The sequence below is a fragment of the Macrotis lagotis genome, chromosome X (assembly GCF_037893015.1).
Source record: "Macrotis lagotis isolate mMagLag1 chromosome X, bilby.v1.9.chrom.fasta, whole genome shotgun sequence".
NCBI lineage: Eukaryota > Metazoa > Chordata > Mammalia > Peramelemorphia > Peramelidae > Macrotis > Macrotis lagotis.
In genome coordinates this window covers 612,697,807-612,724,370 of record NC_133666.1, presented here as the reverse complement: position 1 = coordinate 612,724,370, position 26,564 = coordinate 612,697,807, and the positions used below count along the sequence as shown (strand labels likewise).

Here is a 26,564-nt window from a genome sequence, read left to right as displayed (position 1 = left end):
CAAAGATACTGAAGTCATTTGCCATTTCCAGTTCATTTTACAGATAAGGAAATCAAAGAAAACAGGGTTAAGGGATTTGCTCAGGGTTAAACAGCTAGTAAATGTCTGAGGCTGGATTTGAACTCAGGATTATTTCTGATTTCAGGGCTAGCACTCAATCCACTGTGCCACCTAGTTGCCCCATTAATCATATTTCCAAAGGATCAGTGATAAACATGTTACTTACCTCCTGGAAGAGGTGATAGAATCATGATGTAGAATGAGATATACATTTTTGGAATGACCACTGTTGGGAATTTTTTTTTATTTGACTTGACTATGTATGTTTGATAAAAGGTTTAGTTAATTTATTTTTTCCCTTCCAAAGGGAAGTTTCATACCTTCTGTGAGGCTTAAACTTCAACTACCCCAGTCCAGTCTTAAAAATACCATAAAGCATATTTGTTCCAGAGAACAAATTAGTATTTCCATGAAAAGTTTTAAGGTGGTCTACTGTGACCCAAAAATATAAGGAAGAATACTCTAATAGAGTTTTCCACAAATTGGTAAAGGCTGCCCCATGAGATAAATTTTCTAACACTGAGGTGTTGATTGGATGGTGATTTGGCAAGAATGTTACATGATAAGTTCATGCTTCTTAGAGCAAGAGGTTCAAACTCATGAATTCTATGTTTGCACAAGGCCCTTCCCCATTTTTCTATCCTTATCTATAAAATAAGGAGGAGATTGGAGATAGGTCAAAGGTTATTCTTGGTGTCAATATTCCATATTTTAATGACTGGTCCTGGGACACAGGGTCATGAACTAATAAGCTTGTATTTGCTCACCTGTACATAATACATCTCTGAACCTTTTTTTCTGGCCCTGGGATAGGGATCAACCCCTATGACTTTGACAAGGTGGATACCTGGTTTTTTACTTTGATCATACAGCTGATCTCTGAACAGTCTTGCAGTTGAATTTTATAAGGTGGCCTTGAGAAGTCCTTCATGTTCCAGATGTATATGTCTCTATGCCCAGCACATGCTGTCCAGACCTGTTCTTCCTAAAAATACAAATGGGACATTTTTATTCTGGTATTTACTGCTAAGCAATATCAGAATAGCCAATAAATTTGCAATGAAATTTTCTGAAATACCTCAGGAACCAGTTGGAAACAAAGGAAAGGGGCGTATATTTCCTTAAAGAGATGATCAAATCTCAGTTCTTGTCGAAGAAATCCATTTGTCGTCACAACCATAATACTACGGCCTAAACCTGCAATGTTTAAAAAAAAAAAGCTGCTCACAATGGTCATATCAAAATCACACATAAGAAGTCATCCTTCTGAGGAAACAAAAGTAAAATATGGCTTAATATCATAGACCAAGTAAAGGGTGAAGAGAGAAGTAGTTTAAGTAAAAGAAAAATACTCTTACCACACTTTATGAAGCACTTATTTTTTTACAAAGTGCTCTTCAAATTTTTATGTTAAATAATCAGACTTGAACATTGGTTAATTTCCTACTTATGCATAAGGCCCAAGCTAGGTTGTACCTGGAGTCTGGAAGACCTGAATTCAAATCTAGTCACTTAATCAATGTCAGCTTCAGTTTCCCCAGATATAAAATAAGCATAATAATAGCATCTACTTCCCAGAGTAGTTGTGAGGACAGATGAGGTAATGCACTTGCTACATTGTAGGTATTTAATTAATGCTAGCTGTTACTAGTATTAGATTAGATATGAAGTTTTATTCTCTAGAATTTAGTGTAAACCCACAGAGTGGAGTGAGGGACAAAAATGAGTAAGATTAGGAGCTTGTGTTCCAGAGGAGTTCATGGTGCATATCCCAATATTTATAAAATAAAACAGAATGGTAATTGTACAAGAGGTGTACAAAAGAAAAAATAACTTTTAAAAATATTTACTCCGAATGCGCTTTTTGAAAAGGAGAGAAACCTATAGTAATAACCATGGAACAGAGGAATGAATGGCTCAGACAACAAATATTTAAGTACCCAGTGTTTCCAGGTATTGGGGCAACTGGGTGACCCAGTAGATAAGAGTGCTGGGTCTAATGGCAGGGAGATTCATCTTCCTGAGTTCAAATTTGGCTTTAGACACTTGCAAGCTGTGTGACCCTGGGTAAGTCACTTAAGTCTATTTGTCTCAGTTTCCTCAACTATAATTGACTGAGCTGAAGAAGTAAAGGGCAAAACACTCCAGTATCTTTGCCAAGAGAACCACAACATGGGGTCAAGAAAAGCCAAACATGACTGAATAATAACAACAAAAAAGTTAGGTATTGGGGGGGGATAAATTTCGTTGAGACACAGTCTCTTTCCTCATGAAACTATAAGGTTTAGTGGGAGGATATGTGAACCCCAGGTTCTCTACACATTACTACTGCATGATAAATACATTAGAATTGTTCCAAATCAAACATTATAGGATATTGGAAGATGAAAGTAGAAGGAGATAGCTTCAAGGTGGTGGTGTCAGAATCTCAGGTTTGTGTTTTTTGTTTGTTTTTTTTTTTAGGTTTTTGCAAGGTAATGGGATTAAGTGGCTTGTTCAAGGCCACACAGCTAGGTAATCATTAAGCATCTGAGGCCATATTTGAACTCAGGTACTGCTGACTCCAGGGCCGGTGCTCTATCCACTGTGCCACCTAGCTGCCCCTGAGAATCTCAGGTTTTGAAGGGTGAATTGAACCAGTGAGTCCCATATGTCTGATGCTTTATTTTGTAAAGATTTGGCAGATGCACTCTTCAATTATCCCCTAAATACCTGATTCTTAAAGAATTTCTTTCCTTCCTAATTCATCAACACAAAGTTGGCTGAAGTAACTTAACAAAGAAGTATTAAGTTCAACTACTAAGAAACTGACCTTTGCCAACTATTATATGTTTAAAAAAAGCATAAACAGGAGGAGGTCATAATAAGTGTAAGGGCAGTAGTATAAGAAAAGTGCAAAGAAGGGAAAACAGAAGATGTGTTTTAGAGGTACAGGGTGCTTTAGTTTGAATAGGATGTCAAGGATATGAAGGGGACAAATATGAGCAAGGGGGACCTTGAATGACAAGCCGTGGAATTTTAATTTTATATGTCAGAAGAAGGAGCAATATGTGTGACCTTGGACAAGTCACATATCCTGTTTGCCTCAGATTCCTCAACTATAAAATGGGACAACAGCACTTCACTTGCAGGGTTGTTGTAAGGATCCTCAACAACGATGATGATGATGATGATGATGATGATGATGATGATGATGGATGATGATGATGATGATAGCTAGCATGTGTGCCAGTCTCCCTGCTGATTGCTTTATAACTAATATCTCATTTTATGGTCACAATAACCCTGCTTTTATCACACTCCATTTTAATGGAGGAGGAAACAGAGATAAACAGAGCTTGAGTCACTTGCTGCTCACACTGCTCACATGGGTCTGTTGCCAGATTTGAAGTCAAGTCTTTCTGACTCCAAGTCCTGTGCTCTACTCATGAGATAAAATTAGATATTATTTGCAGAGACACCTGATACAGTGCCTGGTAAACAGTAGGCACTACATAACTGATTATTCCCCTCTCTTCTTCCAAATAAATGTTATGATCAGATCTCTATAGATCTAGTAAGTTCCTAGAAAGTAAAGACTGCTTCATTTTGACCTTTGTGGTCCTAGCAGCTAGGAGAGTACTTGGTATACAGTAGGTGATTAATAAATGTTTGTTGATTTGATTTTAGGAAGAATGATTTGGCAACATTGGAAAGGGTAGATCAAAAAAGAATAGTCTTTCTCCTCCCCTCTGCCTCCTAACTTCCCTCAGGATTTGGCTCAAATCCTACTCTCTACAAGAAATTCTTCCTGTCTAGCCCAGCCCTCTCCCTGGTGTCTTCCCTCTAGGATTACTTTCTATTTATACCTGTACTATCTTGTGTGTACCATATCTTTCATCTAGGGACCATGTTCTTACTTTTTTCAGTATCTCCAGCACTTAGCAGAGGAGCTGGCAGGCAGTAGGTGCTCAAAGAATGTTTACTGACTGACAAGAGATTAGGGACAAGAAGAACCATTAAGGAGCTACCCTAGAAATCCTTGTGGGAGAAGAAGAGGGTTTAGATTGGAAGAAGAGCAAACAGTGACAAGGGGTCCAGGGTGAAGGATACTATGGAGAGCTCAGCCCCTCTATGAGGTGAGGATGTTCACAGCAGCCAATTCAGCTAAGATTGATGATTGTTTTTGGAGAACAATTTAGATAGATTTGAACCACTCTAAATAATGTTCCCTGACCAATGTTTATTTACAATCATGTCCTTAAAATATTATCCCACCCTGATACTGTGAAATCCTGCTGTCAAGTTTAGAAGGATTCCCATTTATAATATTGCTCCTTTGGAATGTCGTTCTGGTAATGTTATATTTTCACATAACCAATTAATTATGTTTGGGAGGCTATGCCTGCCTACATTGTTTATGTGATTTCACATTATGGACTTCGAGTCAACACTTACTGAAAACTATTGGGTTAAAAATAACTGGTTTGAAGAATTGAAAAATCAGCAGATGCTAAATTTCATTAGGCTTAGAGCTAATGTGATAAAGTAGAAAAAAGAGTTGAACCTAGACTAAGGGGATATCTAGGTTTGAATCTTGCTTTGGAAGGACTAAGAGATGTATACTACAGGCAAGTCACTGAGTCTCAGGTTTATCTTCCATAAAATGGGGTTGTTAAAGCCTGTATTAATTACCTGTCAAGGTTGTTGTAAGGATCATGTGAGAAAGACTTTGTAAGCCTTAAAGCACTAGGAGCGGCTAGGTGGCGTAGTGGATAAAGCACTGGCCCTGGAGTCAGGAGTACCTGAGTTCAAATCCAGTCTCAGATACTTAATAATAAACTAGCTGTGTGGCCTTGGGCAAGCCACTTAACCCCGTTTGCCTTACCAAAAAAAAACAAAAAACTTAAAGCACTGTTATATATAAAGGGAGAGCAGAAGGAAGGAGAGGGGGAGTGGGGGAGAGAGAAAAGAATAAGAGAGACAGACATGGGGAGGGGGAGAGAGAGGAGGAAGAAGAGGGAGGGAGGAAGAGAGAGAGAGAGAGTGAGAGAGAGAGAGTGAGAGAGAGAAAGAGAGAGAGAGAAAAGAAGAGAGAAGGAGGGAGAGACAGAGAGACAGAGATGGAAATAGAGGCACAGGCAGACAGACAGAGAGAGGAGGGAAGTGAATTGGTTTTATGAAAATAAAAACAGAAAAGGAAGAAAACAAAAGAAATCTAGCTTTCATTTATATCTCCAGCACATAATGGGCTTACTCAATGTTTACTGTCTTGCTGACTGAAGAAATTAAATAAAATCACAATATTAAATTGGTTCCAAAATATGTTTTGAAGGTATCACCAGACTTACAACACCAAAGGCGCCCATTATGAAACTTAATGGAAGATAGAGGTTGGCATGGCAGGTAAAAGCTCCTGTTCACTTTCAGGGTATTGATATTCCAAGCAATGACTACTCCATCCAAACTGCATGAATAGACTTCACTGCTGCTGTTAAAAAAATAAAATTAGAGCTTACTTTTGCATATAATTTAATTCATGAGAGAACCTAGGTTAACTCAGGATGTAAGCAAATTACATAAAGAACCAGGAGTAAAATATCAATGCTAAGATAAAATAAGATAGATAAGATAAAATAAAGATAAAAATAAGAACAATCTGATAATGCCAAAAGTTTACTATGCTTCCTATCCCTGACTACTCCCTTGCCTTTGATGCTTACTATGTTTGACCTTGTATAAGTCACTTGACCTCAGTTTCCTTGTAAAATAAGAGGGTTGGACTAGATGACTCTGAGAAGTCACTTGACCTCAGTTTCCACTTCTGTAAAATAAGGAGAGTGGACTAGATGACTTCTGAGAACCTTTCCAGCTTCTAGGCTATGGACCTGTGATTCTAGGACTCACTGCAGGCATTAGTCAGTCAACATTATAGGGACGTATTAAACTCTTATGGTGAAGATGTTGGGGTTAAGCGTAATAAAAGTTCCCATTCTAAAGCATATATAACACTATAAAGTGTTACCCTCACATCAGCCCTTTGAGGCCTAATATCATATGATTAGTAATTAGTAATATTATGACTACCCATTTTTAGATGAGTAAACAGGCTGATCTTGTGAAATGACCTGGACAGTTACAGTACTGGTATGATGGAGTGAGCTAGCCGCAGAACCAGGAATGTCCATGTTCATGAGTCTGCCATGTTGGACAGAAATCAGCCTTGGAGCCAGGAAGGCTGGGATTTAGGCTCCAAGTCTGATATTAATTGGTTATGTTAACCTGGGCAAGTTACCTACTCCCTCACTGCTCTGTGTAAATCTCCAAGATTATAAATAATAGAAAAGGGGCTGTCTTATATGAATACAGGGATTTTCCTATGCCATGAAAACACTAGACAAGTCCCTCATCCCTCTCTCTATATACTATTAATAAGTGGGGCACTTAGGCTTTAAACTTAGTTATCTGACACTAGATAGTAGAGGACTCCCTTCCACTAAAACTGGGATTATTTTTGTGTTATGGACCCCTCTGGTATCTGGTAAGTCTATGAGCCCCTTCTCATCAATCTTTTACAGGTAACAGAAGATCCCCTATACTACACAAACAAAACCTTGATTAACTGAAAAGTTAAAATATAATTTTTTTTTTTTAGGTTGCAAGGCAATGGGGTTAAGTGGCTTGCCCAAGGCCACACAGCTAGGTAATTATTAAGTGTCTGAGGTCGGATTTGAACTCAGGTACTCCAGACTCTAGGTCCGATGTTCTATCCACTGAGCCATCTAGTCACCCTAAAACATAATGTTTGACAATGAATTTTAATTTTTAACATGAACAATAGCTAAAAAAAATGCCTCACAGGATTAGATTCTAATGAAAACAATACATATCCTTCACCCTATTTTTGTTTAAGTTTTATGTTAATAACAATAGCCAGCGAATTTACATGAACAAAGCTTCCATTATTCAAAATGAAGATAGGGCTACATCATGCTGAGGAGGAAGTTAAATGTTATATGGTCAAAATAGTACTGAATGATAGTCAAGTTACTCAGCTTCTATATCTGCTTCTATTACTGATTTATACAAGTCCCTTCATTTTTTCTGGGCCTCGGCATCTTTATCTGTGAAATGTTAGGGTTGGACTAGAATAGAAGTATCATCAATCAAATAAAAATAGGACTGGGAAATATTTAACAAAATATATAAAAATGCACTACAATAAAAATAATGTTACTTTGTAGTTTCCAAAGTCAATATGCACCTACAAGGATGAATTTTGACTTGAATTTCATACACTGGATTAGATGATCTAAGTCCTAATAGAATTAAAAATTCTAAGATTTGTTGGCAAAGAGAGAGAAAAGTATTAAAATTGCTGCTTATTTTTATAGCCATAAAGACAATTTAACTCAGAATAAGGCCATATATATATATATAGGAATAGAATAAAGAAATAGATTTTAGACAGTTTTCCCTTTATTTTAACATTTTGATTCTTATTAAGAAACAACATTATTTTACTTCTTCAGTCTTAATTTACCTAGATTCCTCGTTTCCATCTACTAGAATTAAATCCATGATGCTAGAGCGATGATCAGTGAGTTGCTTGTTACAAGACATACTATGAATGTTAATAATGTAAATAACAGAGTCCTGAGAGCCAATCCAAACTTGATTCTGCTCTGCCATCAGCATGCAATTCTGCAAGAGGCAAAGAGATTGAGAATTTCCTTAACAAATGAACAAAACCGAACATTTAGTCTAGAGATATGGGTTCAAGATTTTTGTCTGATTTTATGGTTTTAAAACAATGTTCAAAAATGAATGATTTTTAACTTGTATTAAATGATATAAATTGGTACAAATTATGGAAACCAATAAAATACTGCTTTTTTTACTTAAATTTTTACACTCAATTCATTCTAGCCATAGAACTAAGTTGTAAATGGAATTATTTAATTTCTGTGTTCCATAACATATCAAGTCTCAATCTATTAATACAAACAGTATGATTTTAAAATTGATCACAGAAGCAGTGGGAAGTCACTGAAATTGCTTGGATATGGGAGTAAGACCAGATCCATCTATTTATGAAGATCACTAATTTACTCTGCTTTCACTAAACAGGTTGTCTCCTCATACCTACAATTCACTTCACTTTTCACTCTTGCCTGCCAGAATCTTGTTCTTCCTAAGAGGCTTAACCTGGGGGGAGAGTTGAGAAATTTCAATTCCCTCCTTTCTTTGTAAATCAGGGATTCTTAATCTGGGATCTGTGATGGCTTACATGGAGATTTCTGAAGTTGGATAGGGAAAAACATGCTGTGATCAAAATTGTGTCAATTAATCTTCTGTGGCTAGAAACAGCTGACATTTTTCAAGTATACAACTTGTAAGAAGTGGTATAACCAAGACCTGAAGAAAATCTAATAACTATTAATATTTTTACCATTTTTTTATTAGCACACTATTATTGTTCATTTATCTAATATTTGCTATCAAATTTTTGGTCACTGATCAAATCAAATGCCAACAGGTCCAAGAGACAACACCTGCTCCACCTCCCTAGTCCACTCACAACAATTACAAATGCTGCAAATGAAAATTCATTATGACTATTAAGATGCTACTGAATTTAAATCTAGGTTGACATGACACTTTTGGGTCAGGGAGGTATCACTGGTCCATAACTGGCTTAATGCACTGCTAGTTTAGTGCAATAATTCTTAAATATTGGTCCAAGATTCCCAGGAGTCCTCTTTTTGCTTTTATTATTGGTGTGAATTAACATAATTAAACAGCCAATATTATTTAACATATATCCATAAATACTTGTTACCAAAAGCATGGGAGGCAGTTTGCCTAAAGTGTCAGTACACTCAGGGATAGACATTACCATTGGCTCTTCCCTGAGGGAAAGGAGATGGAGAAAATGAGATCTAGAAAGATGACATGAGTGAGGGACTCTGGGAGGGAAAGGGGAAAGGCCAGACTTTGGAAATGCTGTCACAATAGCCAATGTTCAATGTTTGGGACCAAAAGAAAAGCAAGAATCTGACTCATTAAGTTATCAAAGATGACACTTCATATTGAAAGACGAGCAATCATTCATAACATTCAAGACATCAAAATACAAAAAAATGGACACAATCTAACAACACAAAAGACTAATCCTGCCCACTCATGAGATGATTGCTCTGTTTTGTGAATTTGTTTAGAAGAGGTCTGAGATTTAATTCCCAGAAGTAATTTAAAATTGTGTTTTAAAACACAAGCCAAGTCATTCTAGTATCCTTCCAAATAGGGTCATAAAGAGTTGGATACAATTCAAACTGAATAAATAACAATAACAAAAGTATAATGAAGTCAGTTTACACAAATCAGAATATTTTATATTTAAGTTTGATAATTTGGTAAATTAAAATGTTATGTGATATTATGGAATATTATAACATTGTTATTGTGATTTATCCTTCATTCTTTTTTTTCTTTTTTTTATCCTTCATTCTTGAAGAGGACCAATCACATCATGAGTCTGATATCTTAATTTGCACTCAATCTGTTTTAAGTGAGGCAGGGCTACTAAAATCCTTATCTTTCTTCCTTAGTCAGTAGAATCCAGGAGCAAGTCAAATGTCAAGATAACTAGCAATGGTCTGGGTTGTGGAGGATGACCTTGCCTTTTCTAAATTAAGATCTTGCCTATGATTCAATAATTAAGGGCTAAATAAGAATTGAGATACAAGTTGGCTTGATTTACTCTCACAAAAATATCAATTCAAGAGGGGAAGATGTTTAAAGTTTTTGGTCAGAACAAAAAATAATTGCTATTTACATTCATTCTAATATTCTGAAGTAAAATGGATCTGATTTCCCCCCAGTCCCCTAAACTAAGGCTAATTTATATAGTGAACTTGGTCTAAAATTTTAAGGATTTGAGAGAAGAAATGCTGACTACTTAGAAAGTAGGCATGAGGAAAAAATAGTAGGTGGGAGAGAATTCCTGCATTGTTGCTTACCAATTTAGCAGTGCCTACTTTAAAGGACTGCTGATGGATCGTCCAGGAGGATGCATCAAACACAATCACTTTGCCTTCACTTAAAGCACACCACAGTTTGGGACGAGCATCTTCAATTTTTTCTGCTGGATCAAGATGTCCTAAAAAAAAGAAATTAATCCAGAAATGCCAAGAGGAAATTAGCACTGTAGTATATACAAAAATAAAAATGCTCAATGATTTTTCATAAGTAAATCTCTAAAGAGGTCGGAATTCATCAATTTCTCTAATTCTTTTTTTTTTTAATAAAAAATAAACTCAAGTTTCTCTTTTATTCTAATTCCCAAGGCTCTTTCTGAAATCTTAGTCATCATTAACAGAGAAAATGATTAGTCAGTCATGAGAATAAAAGAAAGGCAGGTTATTGAGAGGATGGTGATTCTGCTTAGCAAGGCAGTTGGGAGTGTATGTATGTTTTACTATGTTCAAGTAATCAATAGATATTTATTAAGCTCCTACTATAAGCCATGGCAAGGGAATACAAAAAGAGGCAAAATATGATCCCTAATCTCAAGGAGTTTACAATCCAGTGGGTGGGGGCAACATGCAAACAAATATATACAAAGCAAAAAATATATACAGGATAAAGAGGAAATAATTAACAAAGGTAAGGAATGGAAATTAAGAGGAATTGGAAAAGGTTTCCTTGGAAAAGATGGTGTTTTAATTGGACTTAAAGGAAGCCAGCAAAGTCATAGGTGGCAGGGGACAGCAAGTGAAAGTATACAGAGCCAGGAGATGGAGTATCTTCTTTGTGGAATAATCAGGAGGCCAGTGTCACTAGACTGATAAATACATGTTGGGAGTAAGGTGTAAAAAGATTGGAAAGATAGGAGGGCTAGATTAAGAATGACTTTGGATGCCAAATAGAGTATTTTATATTTGATCCAGGAGGCAATAGGGAGCCACTGGAGTTTACTTAGTAGGAAGGAGTGACATGATCAGACCTGTGATCTAGGAAAATCACTTGAATGGCTGAATTTTGATTGATTAAAGCAGGGAGAGAAAAAGAAAAGGAGAATCTGGGGTTGAAGAAGCAAGACTAGAGCTATGTTAAAAGGAAAGTTATTAGAAGTTAAAAAAAGAAAAAATGTGAGGGAAATCATATTTAACACACTGGTAAAACTTGCCACTTGGCTGGACAGTAATGTAAAAAATCACCTGAGAAGTAAATCTCAGAACACTTCTAAACAAATTCACACATCTGTTTGATTTTTTGGATGTGGAAATTGGGTTCAAAAATAAATTTTATGAGGAGAATATGGGAGGAAGTATCTTTATCTGAACAGTTTATCAAAAAAGCATTGGGGATTTTGGTTGATCTGTCGGACACCAGTGAGTCAAAGGTATGATGCAAGGGCGAAGAAAAATGTTAAAATCTCTAATTGTATAAAGGGAGGCAGAGTCTGGGACTAAGTTGGTGATAATCTCAGTATAGTCAAACTACTTCTGGGGTATTGTGTTAAAATCTGAGCATCAGATTTTAGGAAGGATGCTGATAAGTTGTAGAGTAGCCAGATGAGAAATAACTAGGATGGCAAAGAGCTTTATGATCAAACCATATGAGAATCAGTTACAGAAATGTAGATAATTAACCTGGAGAAGAGAAGACTTGACAGGTCCTACTCTGAAGGACTATAAAGTATATAACTGCAGTCATATAGTAAGTATTCTTTTTGGGCGTTTGGTGGCATCATAGAGAAAGGCTAGACATGGATTCAGGAAGACTTATCTTCCCTGAATTCAAATCTGACCTCAGGCACTTACTAGCTGTGTGAGCCTGGGTAAGCCACTTAACTCTGCCTCAGTTTCTCATCTGTCAAATGAACTGGAGAAGGAAACAGCAAATCTCTCCAGTATCTTTCCCAAGAAAACCCCAAATGGGGTCATTTGGATGTCAAATAGAGTTAGACACAACTGAAAATAACTGAACAAAAGAACAAATTATTATTCTTAGGAACAAGAGGAGAAAATTAAGAACAGTGAAGAGAGGCTGCAAAGGTACAATATAAACCTGAAAGAATCCTAACAATTAGAATTATCCCAAAATGATCAGCTCCTTTAGGAGATCACTTATAACTGAGGGTCTTCAAGCAAAATTTGAATGACCACGTGGGTATGTTATAAAGAGGATTCTTGTGTAGATTCAGATTGGATTACATCAGGGAGTCTTATGGTCCACTTCTCAGAATGTTTTAAAATACTTAAAATAAAATACATCAAATTACAAGGGAAATCAATTGGGGGGAAAATAAAGATGTAATCTTTTCTCAACTGGCCTCATGAACCACTTGGGTCAGTTACACCAGGTTAAGACCCCTGGACTAGATGGTCATCAAGGTCACTTCTAAGTATAACATTGTGACTTTTTCAATAATTTTTTTTACCATGATGTCACAAGGATTTGAGTAGGTTTCCTTTCAAATTGTTGGATATGGCGCATATATGCAAAATGAGAGGCAAAGTCAAACTTGTAAAAATGTACTTGAATACTCATAGCTCAGGTACTTTGCTGAACTTATATTGATTCTCACTTCTTTCTCTGTCATCAACATCATCATCACCACTACCATCACCACTTACATTTTATAGTTCTTTAAGGTTTAAAAAACAATTATAAATATTATCTTATATGATCTCCTGGGCGATAGGTAGGTGCTATCATTATTATTATTATTATTATTCCAATTTTAAGCTGAAGATAGGCAGCTGTGCCCAGAGTTACAAAGATAGCAGTACCTGAGACCAAATTCATACTCAGGTTTTCCTGACTTCAGGTCCAGGACTCTATCCACTGTACCACTTAGTTGATTCAATTCTCCTCCATCCTAAAAGTAACTTTAACTGAAAATGTCTATTTGTTTATTTGAAGGAATACTTATGCTAAAAATAAAAAGAAATGCTCTTTTGGAGCAAATTCAATGAACAGAAAATAGTTTGATAGTTTGTTCTTATGACTGATCATGGAATTGACAACTAAAATGAAAACATTCTTATTGAGGAGACAACAGGAAGCATTGTCTATCTCTCATACACAGAGATAATGATGGTCAGTCTTCAACAGTTCAACAGAAGAAAGGACACTGAATTTGGAGTGAAATAATCTGCATCTGAATTCCTCTCTGCCTCTTATTCCCTGTTACATTGGGGGCACATTCCATCTCTTTAGCCTTCAGTTTACTCAACCCTAAAGAGGAAAGGTAGGGCTACTGACATGGAAGGTCACTCAAATTCTAAATCTAGGGCATTATGATGCTATGAATAAATGGTTATTGAATGTCCATAATGTTCAAGACCCTATGCTAGGTACTAGGAAAGATTTAAGGTCATGTTCCATGAGCCAGATTGGGAGAGATTTAAATGCTAAGCATTTAAGGAGGAGACCCAATATTAATAAATGCTAAGCAGAAGAGTTGGTATTTTCTCCTAGACAAAGGCAATCACTTCAGTGGGAAAGTCAAATGTTCAGACCTGTATTTTAGGAATATCAATTTGGGAGAAAGGAGTACATGGAAACCAGAAGAACTAGTGAAGAGATGAAGGATGAAGTCCAGGCCTGAACTAGAGTTATGGACATGTTGGCAGGAATTTGATAAATGTTGTGGATCCTGAATCTACAATGTGACTCTTGATTGACTGGTGGGAGATAAAGCAAAGAAATGAGGATGACTCTGAAGTCTTGATCTTGGAAGAATGGAAGGATGATGGTACCCTCAACATTAACAAGGAAGTGAGGAGGAGGGGGGAAGGTTTATGGGGAAAGAGGAGTTTTGTTTTGGATATATTGATCTGAGTTGCCTGTGAGGTATATGGTGGAGAAGTCTAGGAGACAGCCAGAGAGGTTTCCTGAAAGAGAAGAGGAAGGAATATGATTTCCAGATCCTCATAGAGATGATAAAAGAACCAATGGAAAGTGATTGGATTGCTAAGAGAGAGCATGCAGAGAAAAAAGAGAAGAGGATGCAGCACAGACTTGGGGATGGAATATGGATGGTGAATCAGCAAAGGAGGATGAAGAAGAAATAGACAGATCAGAGGAGACCTATGAAATAATAATATGAATAAGCAGGACAGAGTATCCTGGAGAAAGACTTATCAACTATGTCAAAATATGCAGAGAAGTAAAAAAAAAAAAGGATGAGAACTGAAAAAAAAAGTCTTTGAATCTAGAAATTAAGAATTTGTATAGAGCTCTGGAGTCATGAGGACCTGAGTTCAAATTTGACCTCAGACACTTAATTGCCTAGTTGTGTGACCATGGGCAAGTCACTTAACCCCATTGCCTTAAATAAGTAGAATTAAAAAAAATTTTTAGGTAACTTTGGAAAGCAATTTCAGTTGAGTGCCAGGGCTGTGAACCAGATTATAAGGCACTAAAATGATTCAGAAGCAATGAAGAGGAGGAAATAAGTATAGATAGCTATTATTTTAGGTATTTGCTTAAAAAGTGGGGAAAAGTAGGAAAGAGGATAATAGGAGGGCAGCTTGAGGTGATAGAAGACTTAAATGATAGTTTTTAGAGAGGAGTGGTAGGGAAGTCTGGGCATGCTTTTAATCAGCAGGTAAGGAACCAGTCAAAAAAAATTCAAGGTTAGTAAAAAAAAAAAGTGAATATGAACAAAAGATGATCAGAACTCTCATAGAAGATGGAAGAGGATGGGATCAAGTTTACAGGGAGACCCCTTCCACACTGATATGTGACTCAGTAGCATACAAGGAGAAGCAGAAGAAGCATATGGTGAGAATGGTGATTGAGCAGCAAGAGGTTAAGGGACAAGAAGCATAGGTGTAAAGCTGAACTGGTGAACTATAAGGTCAGGAATGTTGGGTAAGAAAAGTGAAGTCAGAAAAGAGATGATGGACTGGGAAAGCTGGCAAGGATGGAGCGAGTAGAGGTCACAGTGATCACAAATAGTTTTAGGATGAATGAAAAAGAGAGGGTCAGATGGAAAGATAGGAAGTTGGAAGAAGTCTTTCAGAGTTCTAAATCATGTGATGGATTACAGTAATATCAAAGCTATGGTAATTCCTGTGCCTAAACAGAGTGAAATGAAAGGAAGGCTGTGATGAACTGGTAGGTGAGGATGTTTGAGGGCTCATCAACATGTACACTGATATCCTGGTTATAATGAAAATGAAGAATGAGCCAGGGGATAAGCTTGAGAAGATGAGAGGAAGACTGAATCAGGGGTCAGACAATCAAGATATGGGTGGAATGATGCAGGTAAATGTGAGCTAATATCATTATCACAGATAAAATGGATACCAAAGTAGAAAAAGTTGCTTAGTAACGTCAATTGAAGGAAGGTTTGGAAGGCTCAGTGGGGAAGAATGAATATCCTTCTGGTCAATGCATCAGGAGAAAGCAACTAGGACTAGAGTAGTATCTTCTGAGAGGAGACAGATTTTCATGAGTGTAAGAAGATGGAAGGAGTAGGATTATACAGAGAGGCAGGAACCATTTCCTCTAGGACAGGCAGCGTTAATCACATTTATATGACTTCTTTCAACTCTCCATCTCACCCTAAGATTACTCTTAATTAAAATATAAACTAATTTTTGTTTAAAAATGCCAACTTCTTCACAACCATGACTAATATGGAAACATGTTTAATATACTGTGCATGTATAACCTATTTCAGATAGCTAGCCGTCCTGGGAAGAGGGGAGGGAAAAATGAATGATGAAAACTATCTTTACATGTAAATGGAGAAAAATAAAACACTCAATATAAAACAAATAAAAATAAATAAATTACAGAAATAGGAAAAAAATTCCAACCTCCCTTTCATTCCAACCTCCTCCACCCCAACTCACCTGGTGTATACAACAAGATATCTATGGCTTGTGGGGAAGTTTCTCCTAAGGAGGGATTTATTTTATGCTTCAGTGTTTCTGAAGTTGTTTTTGGAACTGACATAGGCACTAAAATAGATGAAGTAAATGGTATTAAAATTAGTTTAGTTTGCAAGAGAGGCATTTATTAAACAGCTACTACTGTTTGCATGGCATGAAGTGAGCTGTTAGGTAAACAAGGACAAGGGTGATAACATTTTTTTCTGGGGAAGACAACATATACGCAGATAAATTTATGAAAAATGATATAAAGTAATTTCAATAGGGAGAGAACACACAAATGGGGGAACTGGTAAAGGCCTCCTTGTACATAGGACTTCAGCTATATCTGAAAGGTAATTCAGTTGTCTCATAATTTCTTCTTTCTCTATAAACTATGTTGTATTTGGGAGGAGAAGGTAAGCAGGTAACTTGTTGAAAGATCACATAATATTTGGATAATCATAATAATTTGTGTTATTAGTTATAACACTAATAATTTTTAGTGTAATAATTCCAATATATGAGGTGACTTTGGGAAAGTCACTTAGCCCTGACTGCCTCACATCCAGAACCATTTCCAGGCATCCTAATTCATTTCTGGTCACTGGACCTAGATGGCTCTGAAGGATAAAGTGAGGCTAGTAACTCAGTACAGCTCCCCCTCACTCAAATCCAATTCATGTCCTTATCATAGTGTCACCTCCCTGATGTCATGGTCTTCATTGAGAATAAAGAACAAAGCCTTTTACTTTATTTTGTGAGGTATAATATATAATGTATTTTAACAAAATTTTTTAACAAAATGTTTAACTATAAGCAAGTATTATATTTTATATTTTTAACAAAATGTTTAACAATAGCAAGTTTTGTATTTTTTATTATCAAAGAGGCAGTTTAGATGACTCAGTAGATAGAGTTCCTGGAGTGAGGAACAACCAAGTATAAATCTGGTCTCACTCATTAGTTGTGTAACCCTAAGCAAATTACTTAACCTAATCTATCAGACAAGGAGATGGAAAATCACTTCAGTGTCTTTTTCAAGAAAACTCTGTATGGTGTCACATAGAGTCAGATATGACTTCATAACTCAACAACAACATCAACAAACAACTATTTTACAACATATCTGGCACATATATAGTGGTCTAATATTTGCAATGTTTTTTATATACATTATCTTCCCACAATAACCCCATGAAATAGATGTCATTATTATCTCCATTTTACAGTTAAGGAAACTAAGGCAAACAGAGGTGAGGTGACTTGCTCAGGATCACATAGCTAGTAAAGGATATGAACTCAGGTCTTCCTGACTCCGGGCTGGGTGCTCTATCCACTGAGTCATCTTGTTGCCCAATACATACACAAACAAAATCAGAATTAACAATTTTGTAAGATTCTCCATCATGTCCTAGATCCATATCTCAGGAACTTGTATTGCTAAGTCTAGTCAACAAACAGATGCCAAAGTACTCCTCAGGGAAAAAAACTCTCCAACCACCACTCTGATCATTCTGACTCTTATGAGATGCCCTCTCTGATGGTGGCATCCATGAAGCAGTCCCAGGGCCCTCTTCTTTGGGAGGTGCCTCCTACTATTACTGTCCTCCAGGTACTAAGAGAGGCCTCTTTCCCTCCTCTTCTGAGATATCTCTTTCTTCTTAACACAGAGCAAGACCCCCTTCTTCACTTGTTTTTTATCTTGAAGCCCTGATTCTATTTCTTAAAAGAACACTTTATTCTTTCTGATGACCTGGTGAGTGAAGACTCATTCCTTTTTCCTTTCCTTCTCCCATAGAAAGGAGACTTTCCTGCACTTTGGATACTAGTGATAATCACTTGATTGTAGTATAAAGATAAATATAACCTATGTAAGACATAACAAAATTCTCTGGGTCTTGCTAGAAATAACACTTGCAGTGCTGAGTTGTCTTGAGAATTCCTGTAGTCAGCCCCCATGGAGAATCATTCTAGCAGATAGGATAATCTTTAAACAGTGAATTTGAGGTTTTAAAAAAGAAAAATTTCTATTCCTATTTTTTAACTGAATTTATTCATTTGCATTGAAGGTTGTAGAAATACTGATAACTGTACAAAAAACAAAGAAGACTTTTTAGTGGATCCTTTCACAAATGAGCAACAATAGCAAGTAAACTGCATACAAAACAAAATAAAGACAAGATGTTAAATTAATTTAAAAAGGAAAAATAATCCCCTCCAAATTGAAAAACTCCTCCATTTAAACATTCCCTAGAAATATGAAATTTTTTTTGAGAAAATTGGGGAAATGATTTTGAATTATCTAACAAAAGACCCATTAGATTAGAAACAGGATTGAATATTGTTATTTCAAAAATATCAATCTTACTTTCAGTCTTCATCTTATCAAAATAAGATAACTTGGAGGCAGCATAAATGGCATTTGATGACTGAAGTGCACCAACCACAGCATCCATTAACAAAACATTAGTCAGTGCTTGCTGGATATATTGGGGATCCTAGAAAAGAAAGGTTACACAAAGCAATGTCAAATTATTCATCTATTTTAAAGGTGGTGGTACTGCATAAGGGTGAATTATTATTGGCATACCACATAACATCCCCACAAACAACATCAATTTCTTTGTTTTTTTTTATTAAAAATTTTATTTATTTTGAGTTTTACAATTTTCCCCTAATCTTATTTCCCTTCCCCCACCCCCACAGAAGGCAATTTGCCAGTCTTTACATTGTTTCCATGGTATACATTGATCCAAATTGAGTGTGATGAGAGAAGAAACATAAAGTATAAGAGATAGCAGGATCAGGCAATAAGATATCAGTTTGTTTTTTCTAAATTTAAGCTAATAGTCCTTGGTCTTTGTTAAAACTCTGCAATTGTTTCCCTGGACACAGATGGTATTCTCCATCGCAGACAGCCCCAAATTGTCGCCAATTGTTGCACTGATGGAATGAGCAAGTCCATCAAGGTTGACCATTGCCCCCATGTTGCTGTTAGGGTGTACAGTGTTTTGCAGGTTCTGCTCATCAGTTCATGCAAATCCCTCCAGGCTTCCCTGAATTCCCATCCCTCCTGATTTCTAATAGAACAATAATGTTCCATGACATACATATACCACAGTTTGCTAAGCCATTTCCCCAATTGAAGGACAGTTACTTAATTTCCAATTCTTTGCCACTTCAAACAGGGCTGCAACGAATATTTTTTGTACAAGTGATGTTTTTACCCTTTTTCATCATCTCTTTAGGATATTAGACCCAGTAGTGGTATTGCTAGATCAAAGAGTATGCACGTTTTTGTTGCCCTTTGGAAGTATCAACATCAATTTCTAATAACATTGTTAGAAACATAATAACTAAAGTGGTGGTAGGAAATCCACATGGATAGCATATCTAAACATAACTGTGATAAAAAACAATAAATATATTATGAATTATACTAAATAAAACAATCCAAAAAATAAATTATATTAAGCAAAAATAATAAATATAAGAGGCAAATATAATTTTAGTATAAATACTAATAACAATAGCCAGTATTTATATAAAGCTTTCAAATTTATAAAGTGCTTTATATATTGTGTCAATTGATTCTCACAAGATTAACTCCTGAGAGGTAGATATTATTATCATTCCATTTTTACAGAGGGCAAAATGGAGGTAGACAGAGGTTAGATGACTTGTCCAGAATCATACAACCACTAAGTGTCAGTCAGAGGCAGGAGGCAGTTCTATTCACTCTGCTCAATCCTGCTAGAAGGTTAGGCCAATTAAAATCTATCCAAGTCAGTCTTTAAACTACCTACCTACCTACCTATACTGACCCTCTCCAATTACTTTCATTCAAACCCATCTCCCTCTTCTCTTCAGGTTAAATTCTTCAGAAATTAAGTCTCCCCAGTAATGCTGCTGTATGCTCCTTGAGGGCAGGGAACATTTGTTTTGTCTTTTTTAATCTCTGCCCCACTGCCTTACACATAGTAGGTGTTTAATATATACTTGTCAAAATGAAAATGTTTCTATTTTTTAAAGGCATTAAAATACAAAAAACTAAAATGTCTTGTGCATTTGAGATTTTTATTTAGGTTTTTTTAGTTCTAAACTCCAGACAGTCTACTAATGAAATACACAGACACACACACACACACACACACACACACACACACACACGTATATAAAATAGCATACTTAATAAAATTAAATGGATAACTCCCCATTGGATGGGAAGATCATCCAGAATCACAGAATTGTGAGATTTTTGATTTTCTTTTCCTCCTTTTCTACCTCTTTACCTCCATCACTACAGAAGCAGGAAAAAGGGTCACAAAGTAGATGCCACTTTGTGTTTTTGTCCAATTCATGGGTAGCTGTAGCCAGAAATGTCATTACTTGATCAAGTACTTCTTTGCACTTAGCTGGAATTACAGGCAGCTTTAAGACTTAAAGCCTTTTTTCCATGAAGAAAGGTCCATCTAAGATTATTCTTATTTAATCTTTTTTATTTTTTTTTAGGTTTTTTCAAGGCAATGGGGTTTAGTAGCTTGCCCAAGACCACACAGCTAGGTAATTATTAAATGTCTGAAGCTGGATTTGAACTCAGGAACTCCTGAATCCAGGGCTGGTGTTCTATCCACTGTGCCGCCTAGCCACCCTTATTTAATCTTGCTTGTTTCATCCATGCCATGAGGAGGTTAACAGAGTAATAGGGAAGGGATACAGTTGTATATTGGTGGAAAGAGTACCCAAGCTGTAGAAATCACATGTACAACATACCACAATCAAAAAATAATTTTATACATTTAATTGGAAAAAACCTGACTAACAAATATCATATATATATATATATATATATATATATATATATATATATGAGCAATTGATAGATTTGGGTACATGGTATGTTTCAATGCAAAACTCAATGTTTAGTTCCTTTAGAATGGTTCCAAAAATGTTGACTTAAAAAAAAAAACGACTTTACTAAGTATTTTAAGTGTTTATAGCCAAGTCAAGGCAGAAAGGGCCAAAAATAATTAAAAAAAAAATCTCAGGCGAGATCTCTTCTTGGTTGGCCAAGTCCAATATAGTCAAACTTCTTTATAACTTCTCCCTCTTAGTCAGAACTAGAGCAATGGCTGCCAGTTATGGGATTTGGGTAACCCAGGTGGTACCTGGGGTGTGGGGATAGAGAGGAGGCAACAGTTAACACAGGCACCAGTGTACCTGTCAGTTTGTTTCCTAACCCACTTCTTTCTTAGTTCCTGTTCTTTCTTTCCACATGACATATTACCTCCCAAGTGCCACCAAGTCTTTCTGTGGGAACAAACAGACAATACAATCTTTTCAAGACTTTTATAATTAAGACCTCATTGGCCCTAATGTAGAAACCACTTGGTTATCTGCAGGAGACTGCAATGTGGACATCAGGTTCAAAGGACTATTTCACAGGACCTGTGTCTAAGAGCGCAACAGTCTGACATTCTGGCAAAAATAGATTTGATTAGATCAGCATTGATATAAAGAAACAGACAAATAAACAATTCAACCACAAATTCTCTGACCTTATAATCATCAGCCATTTTCTTTCCAGCCCACATCTCCTTCACCATCAGGTGCCACAGATCACATTCTGTTTTAAGATTAGCCTCAAAGACCTCCTTTTTGGAAATAGTTTTAATTTTTAGAGTGGGTATCCTCAGAACCAGAAAGGCTACAGTTGTACTTTTCACTTCCTGTAATCAAGAAGGAAAGGAAAAAAAAGTGGATTACAGACTTTCATTGTTTTTATTTCATCAAAGAACCTCTAGCTCTGACCTAAATCATCAAATAATGAGAATCTTGATCTCAAAGGCCTCTAGATTTTTTCCATGTATCCCAAGTCTCTTGGATTAGCTGCTTTCATGTACCTGAGAGAAGAACCTGCCTGTAAGAAGGACTCCTTGGAGGAGCTAGGGACAGCAACCAGGCCATTACAGAATCAGAGATGAACAAGATCTTAAGAGGTTGTGGCAGCTGCCACAGTCTCCTCAAAGACCCTCCTCCTAGATTGATGTCATGAAGAAAGGTGTTAGGATCTGAGAAAATCATTTGAAGTCTATGGGAAGTAATGAAGTAAGATTCCCAGTGACTTAAGATTCTTCTAGATGTTAGGAAGAGAGTTAACTCTGGAGAAGAGCCTCTAACTGTCCTGAAGCTTATGTAGCAATCATTCTTTTAAAAAATTAAAATTTTATTTTCTCCCTGCTACATGTGAAGAGAATTTTTAATATTCATTTAAAATATTTTTGATTCCAAATTTTTTTCTTTTCCTATATCACTGCCTCCCCCTCTCTGAAACAGTAAACAATTTGATTTAGGTTATGCAGGTTCAATCATCTAGCACTTACTTTCATGAAGTGATGGTGTTCCCTCTGCATTGATTCTACTTTTCCTTAGGGTCACAGTTCTATACTATGATTAATTTTTTGACAACTTCAAGTAAGACATAAGATTTACTTTCACACTAAGATAAGATGATAGGGTTACCATGGCTCCCTTCTTACCTCTATATTTCTGAAAGTAGAAATTTCCACATAGCCAGGTCTTCCTTCTGTAAGGAGAAACAAGCGTTTCTGTGTCATGGCTATTTTCCCCACGCCAAGATTCGTTTTGACTGAACTTGACAGTTTGTAGACACATTCATTTTTATCTAAGTGTTCGATGACTTCAGGTGGAAGATTGACTTCTTGGGCCTCGGCCTCTGTCTCTTTCCAGTAGTTGTAGAATTCTCTGAATGTTTCAGGGTCAATTTGCTTCTGGTGCCCTTAATTTCAAAGAGAAATTCCTCTTAAAATTAGACCCATAGTGACATTCTATAAAACCCAAAACTTCCATGTAGGCTCAGGAAAATATCCATGAACTCTCACAGTAGTTGTTCTATGAGAATGACATCTCTAAATGTTCTAGGTTGAGTTCTAAGCCATAGTCAAACCACAGCCATGCATCCTCAAGTCAGTAGTTTTGTGAAAATGACATCACTAAATGTTCTAGGTAAGGGATTCTAGGCCAGTAGTTCTAGAAGAATATCATAGATAAATATTGTAGCCCAAGTCCTTAATGTGAGTCTGCAGATCCTTAATTAGGTCTGGTTCATTCAATCTGAAAATGATGTCTAAATATTTTAGGCCATGATTTCTTAACCTGTGGCCCACAGACTTGAAAGATAATTTTGGGAGGAGGAAGCTTATCAACTTGGATGGGAAAAAATAACATTTTTTATTTCACTACACTTGGTTTCCTAGCAATTCTTTGAATTTTGCTTTATGTATTCAAAACCCTTATTCTGAGGATTCAGTAGGCTTCACTAGATTGCTAAAGGGTTACATGATGGGAAAAAAAAACGATTATGAACCCATATTCTTCTGCTTTAGACTTTAGTGAAGAGCTGGGGGAGACCTGTGCACAGAGCTGGAAAAAGTAACAAGATGAAACCACTAGTTTCAATTTCTACATTGGATGGAAAAGCTCTATGGAAAAACTGATGGGGGGGTAGTGGTGGTAAAGAGATGACTTTTCTTTTGTCTTCTGCCTACTTATGCATAAAGGGCTAGGGTCTAAGATCCTTTAAAGAACCACGGTTCTGAGAGGGACCCTGTTTCATTGGCAAGGTAAAGGAAGAAACTGTAAGAATAAAGTAAAAAAAATTAAAATAAAGTTAAAATTGATGATGAATACAAGTCAGTAAGGCAGGATTAGCATAGAGTTCAGAAATATTCTAAACCTTTTGCAACTAGTCACCTACATCTTGTGGCAAACTTTTTTTGTGTGCTATTTCATCCCTTTGCCATCTATCAGGTAGCACTTTTAGTCTCATTTTATCTTTCCTTGAGAAGAGAGGGAACAAGGGTCTGATTGCTTATTGGGTCAGAGGGGCTAGAAAAACTTCTCTAACCCTCATAGGGTCATACAGGAAAAGGTGGCATCTCCCAGACGATACTACCAAAAGCAGTCAGGTGAATACAAGGCTCTTGGGGACAAGAGAAAATCTTGCCATTAGATTTTGATAACTCAGGAAGACAGAATAAGGCTGAGGGTTTTGTGCAACTCTGCCTCACTTAAAATTCAATTCACACATGAGTAAGACATCATTCTGTGATGTTATTTTATTATTCCTCTTCAAGAGCAAAAGATGAACAACATCTGGAATGGTTAGTTTGTGCTATATCCTTGCCACTTTGAGGACATCTAAAGGTTGCAACAACAAAAACTTGAAAAAAAAATGCCTAAATATCTGACTGCCAAAAATGTATTAAACAGTAGCCTAGAGAAATATAATAATTATTTTAACAGGGATCATTAGTTTCTTTATACTATCTCGGCCCTAAATAGGATAAAAAGAGTTGTTGCTATTACTAGGAGGTACTAGAGAAAGAATTGAGAAAGTCTATGTAGATAATTCAGGGTTAGCTCTGCCACAAAGATGAGGGTAGTAGTTTATGTACGAGGAAAGTTGGGAATTATTAGAACTTCCAATATAAAATTTGAACCTAATATTAAAGGAGGCCTAAAGGAGATATTAAAGTTAAATTTTGCATGACCTTTAACTAAGCAATCTCACTACTAGGTCTACCAAAGAGATTTAAAAAAAAAGGAAAGAAGACCCATATGTATAAAAATATGTAGAGCATCTCTTCTAGAGGGGCAAAGGATTGGAAACTGAAGAACTAATCATCAATTAGGGAATGACTAAACACGATGGTGTATATGATTGTACTGTCCTATAAGAAATGATGAGGAATATGCTCTCAGAAAAACCTGGAAAGATTTACATGAATTGTTGCAAAGTGAAATGAGTAGAACCAGAAAAACAATGTATACAGTAACAGCAAAATTGTATAATGATCAATTATGAATGATTTAGCTGTTCTTAGCAATACAATGATCCAAGATTATTCTTGGATCATTAAATATAATCCATCTCCAGTGAGAGAATACAGATTGAAACATATTTTCTTTTTAAAATTAATTAATTATTTTTTCCAATTATATGCAAAGAAAGTTTTCAACATTCATTTATTTGTAAAGTTTTGTGTTCCACATTTTTCTCCTTCCCTCTCTTCCTTCCCCTTCTCCTTAAAAGTGAGTAATATGATATGGGTACAACAATGTCAAACATATTTCCATACTAGTTCTATTGTAAAAGAAGTATCAGAACAAAAGGGAAATATATTAGGTACAAAAGAAACTAGCAAATAACTATACTAATCTGGTCTTTGAAAAACCCAAATATCTCCAGTGTCTGGGACAAGAAGTCACTATCTGGCAAAAAATGCTGGGAAAATTATACTATAGTATGGCAGAAACCATCTCATAAGATAAGATCAGGATGGATACATGATCTAAATATAAAGGGTAATACCATAAGCCAATTAAGAGAACAAAGAATAGTTTATCTGTCAGATCATTAGAAAAGAATTTATGATCAAACAAGAGATAGAGAACATTATAAAATTAAAAAGACTGCATTATAAAATATAATCTTGATTATATTATTTAAAAAGTTTTTGAATGAACAAACAATGCAACCATGATTAGAAGGAAAGCAGAAAGCTGGGAAACAATTTTTACAGCCACTATTTCTGATAAAAGCCTTATTTCTAAAACATATAAAGACCTGAGTCAAATGTATAAGAATTCAAGTCATTCCTTAACTGATAAATGGTCAAAGGATATGAACAGGTATTTTTAGATGAAGGAATTAAAGCTATCTATAGTCATATAAAAATATCCTAAATCACTACTGATTAGAGAAAATGCAAATTAAACAACTCTGAAGTACTACTTCAGACCTAATAGATTGGCTGAAAAGGAAAATAATAAATGGTAGAGGGGATATAGGAAAACTGGGACACTAATGCACTCTTTTATTTTTTAGGTTTTTTACAAGGCAATGGGGTTAAGTGGTTTGCCCAAGGCCACATAGCTAGGTAATTATTAAGTGTCTGAGGCCAGATTTGAACTTAGGTACTCCTGACTCCAGGGCCATTACTCTATCCACTGTGTCACTTAGCCACCCCTTCAGTAATGCACTCTTTGTGGAGTTCTGAACTGATCCAATCATTCTGGAGAACAATTTGGAACTATGCCCAAAGGTTATAAAACTGTGCATATCCTTTGGTCCAGCAATACCACTATTAGGTTTGTGTCCCAAAGACATCATAAAAAAGGGGAAAGGATCTACATGTACAAAAATATTTATAGCAGCTATTTGTGTGATGGCAAAGAATTGGAATGGAATGAGTGCACAATTTCAGAAAAACCTGAAAAGATTTACATGAACTGATGCCGAATGAAGTGAGCAGAACCAGAATGCTGTACACATTAAAAGCAATAATGTGTGATAACCAGCTAAAATAGACTTAACTGCTTTCATCAATACAGTGATTAAAGACAATTCCAAAAGACTTGAGATGGAAAATGCCATCCACATCCAAAGAAAGAACTACAGAATCAGAATGCAGATCACAGGATACTAGTTTTGCTTTTTTAAAAATTTGGGGGTTTTTTGCTTTTTTCTTTCTAATGGCTTTTCCCCTTTTATTTTGATTCTTCTTTCACAACATAACTAACATGGAAATATATTTAACATGG

General features: G+C 36.0%; 1 protein-coding gene across 2 annotated transcripts in view; it reads right to left on the bottom strand.

Moving 5' to 3' along the window:
- Positions 1 to 26,564, bottom strand: part of DENND3 (DENN domain containing 3) — a 104,924-nt gene that overhangs the window by 11,240 nt on the left and 67,120 nt on the right. The window contains exons 14-22 of one of the 2 annotated variants that reach the window (XM_074202765.1): positions 22,478 to 22,737; positions 21,497 to 21,667; positions 18,307 to 18,436; positions 15,918 to 16,025; positions 10,062 to 10,201; positions 7,583 to 7,743; positions 5,391 to 5,527; positions 1,139 to 1,257; positions 908 to 1,045 (exon numbers count right to left, since the gene is read on the bottom strand). In XM_074202765.1, the coding sequence (XP_074058866.1) occupies positions 908 to 1,045; positions 1,139 to 1,257; positions 5,391 to 5,527; positions 7,583 to 7,743; positions 10,062 to 10,201; positions 15,918 to 16,025; positions 18,307 to 18,436; positions 21,497 to 21,667; positions 22,478 to 22,737 (1,364 nt within the window). Of the gene's footprint in view, positions 1 to 907; positions 1,046 to 1,138; positions 1,258 to 5,390; positions 5,531 to 7,582; positions 7,744 to 10,061; positions 10,202 to 15,917; positions 16,026 to 18,306; positions 18,437 to 21,496; positions 21,668 to 22,477; positions 22,738 to 26,564 lie in introns of both variants that reach the window. The other variant, XM_074202764.1, reaches the window with a different exon arrangement.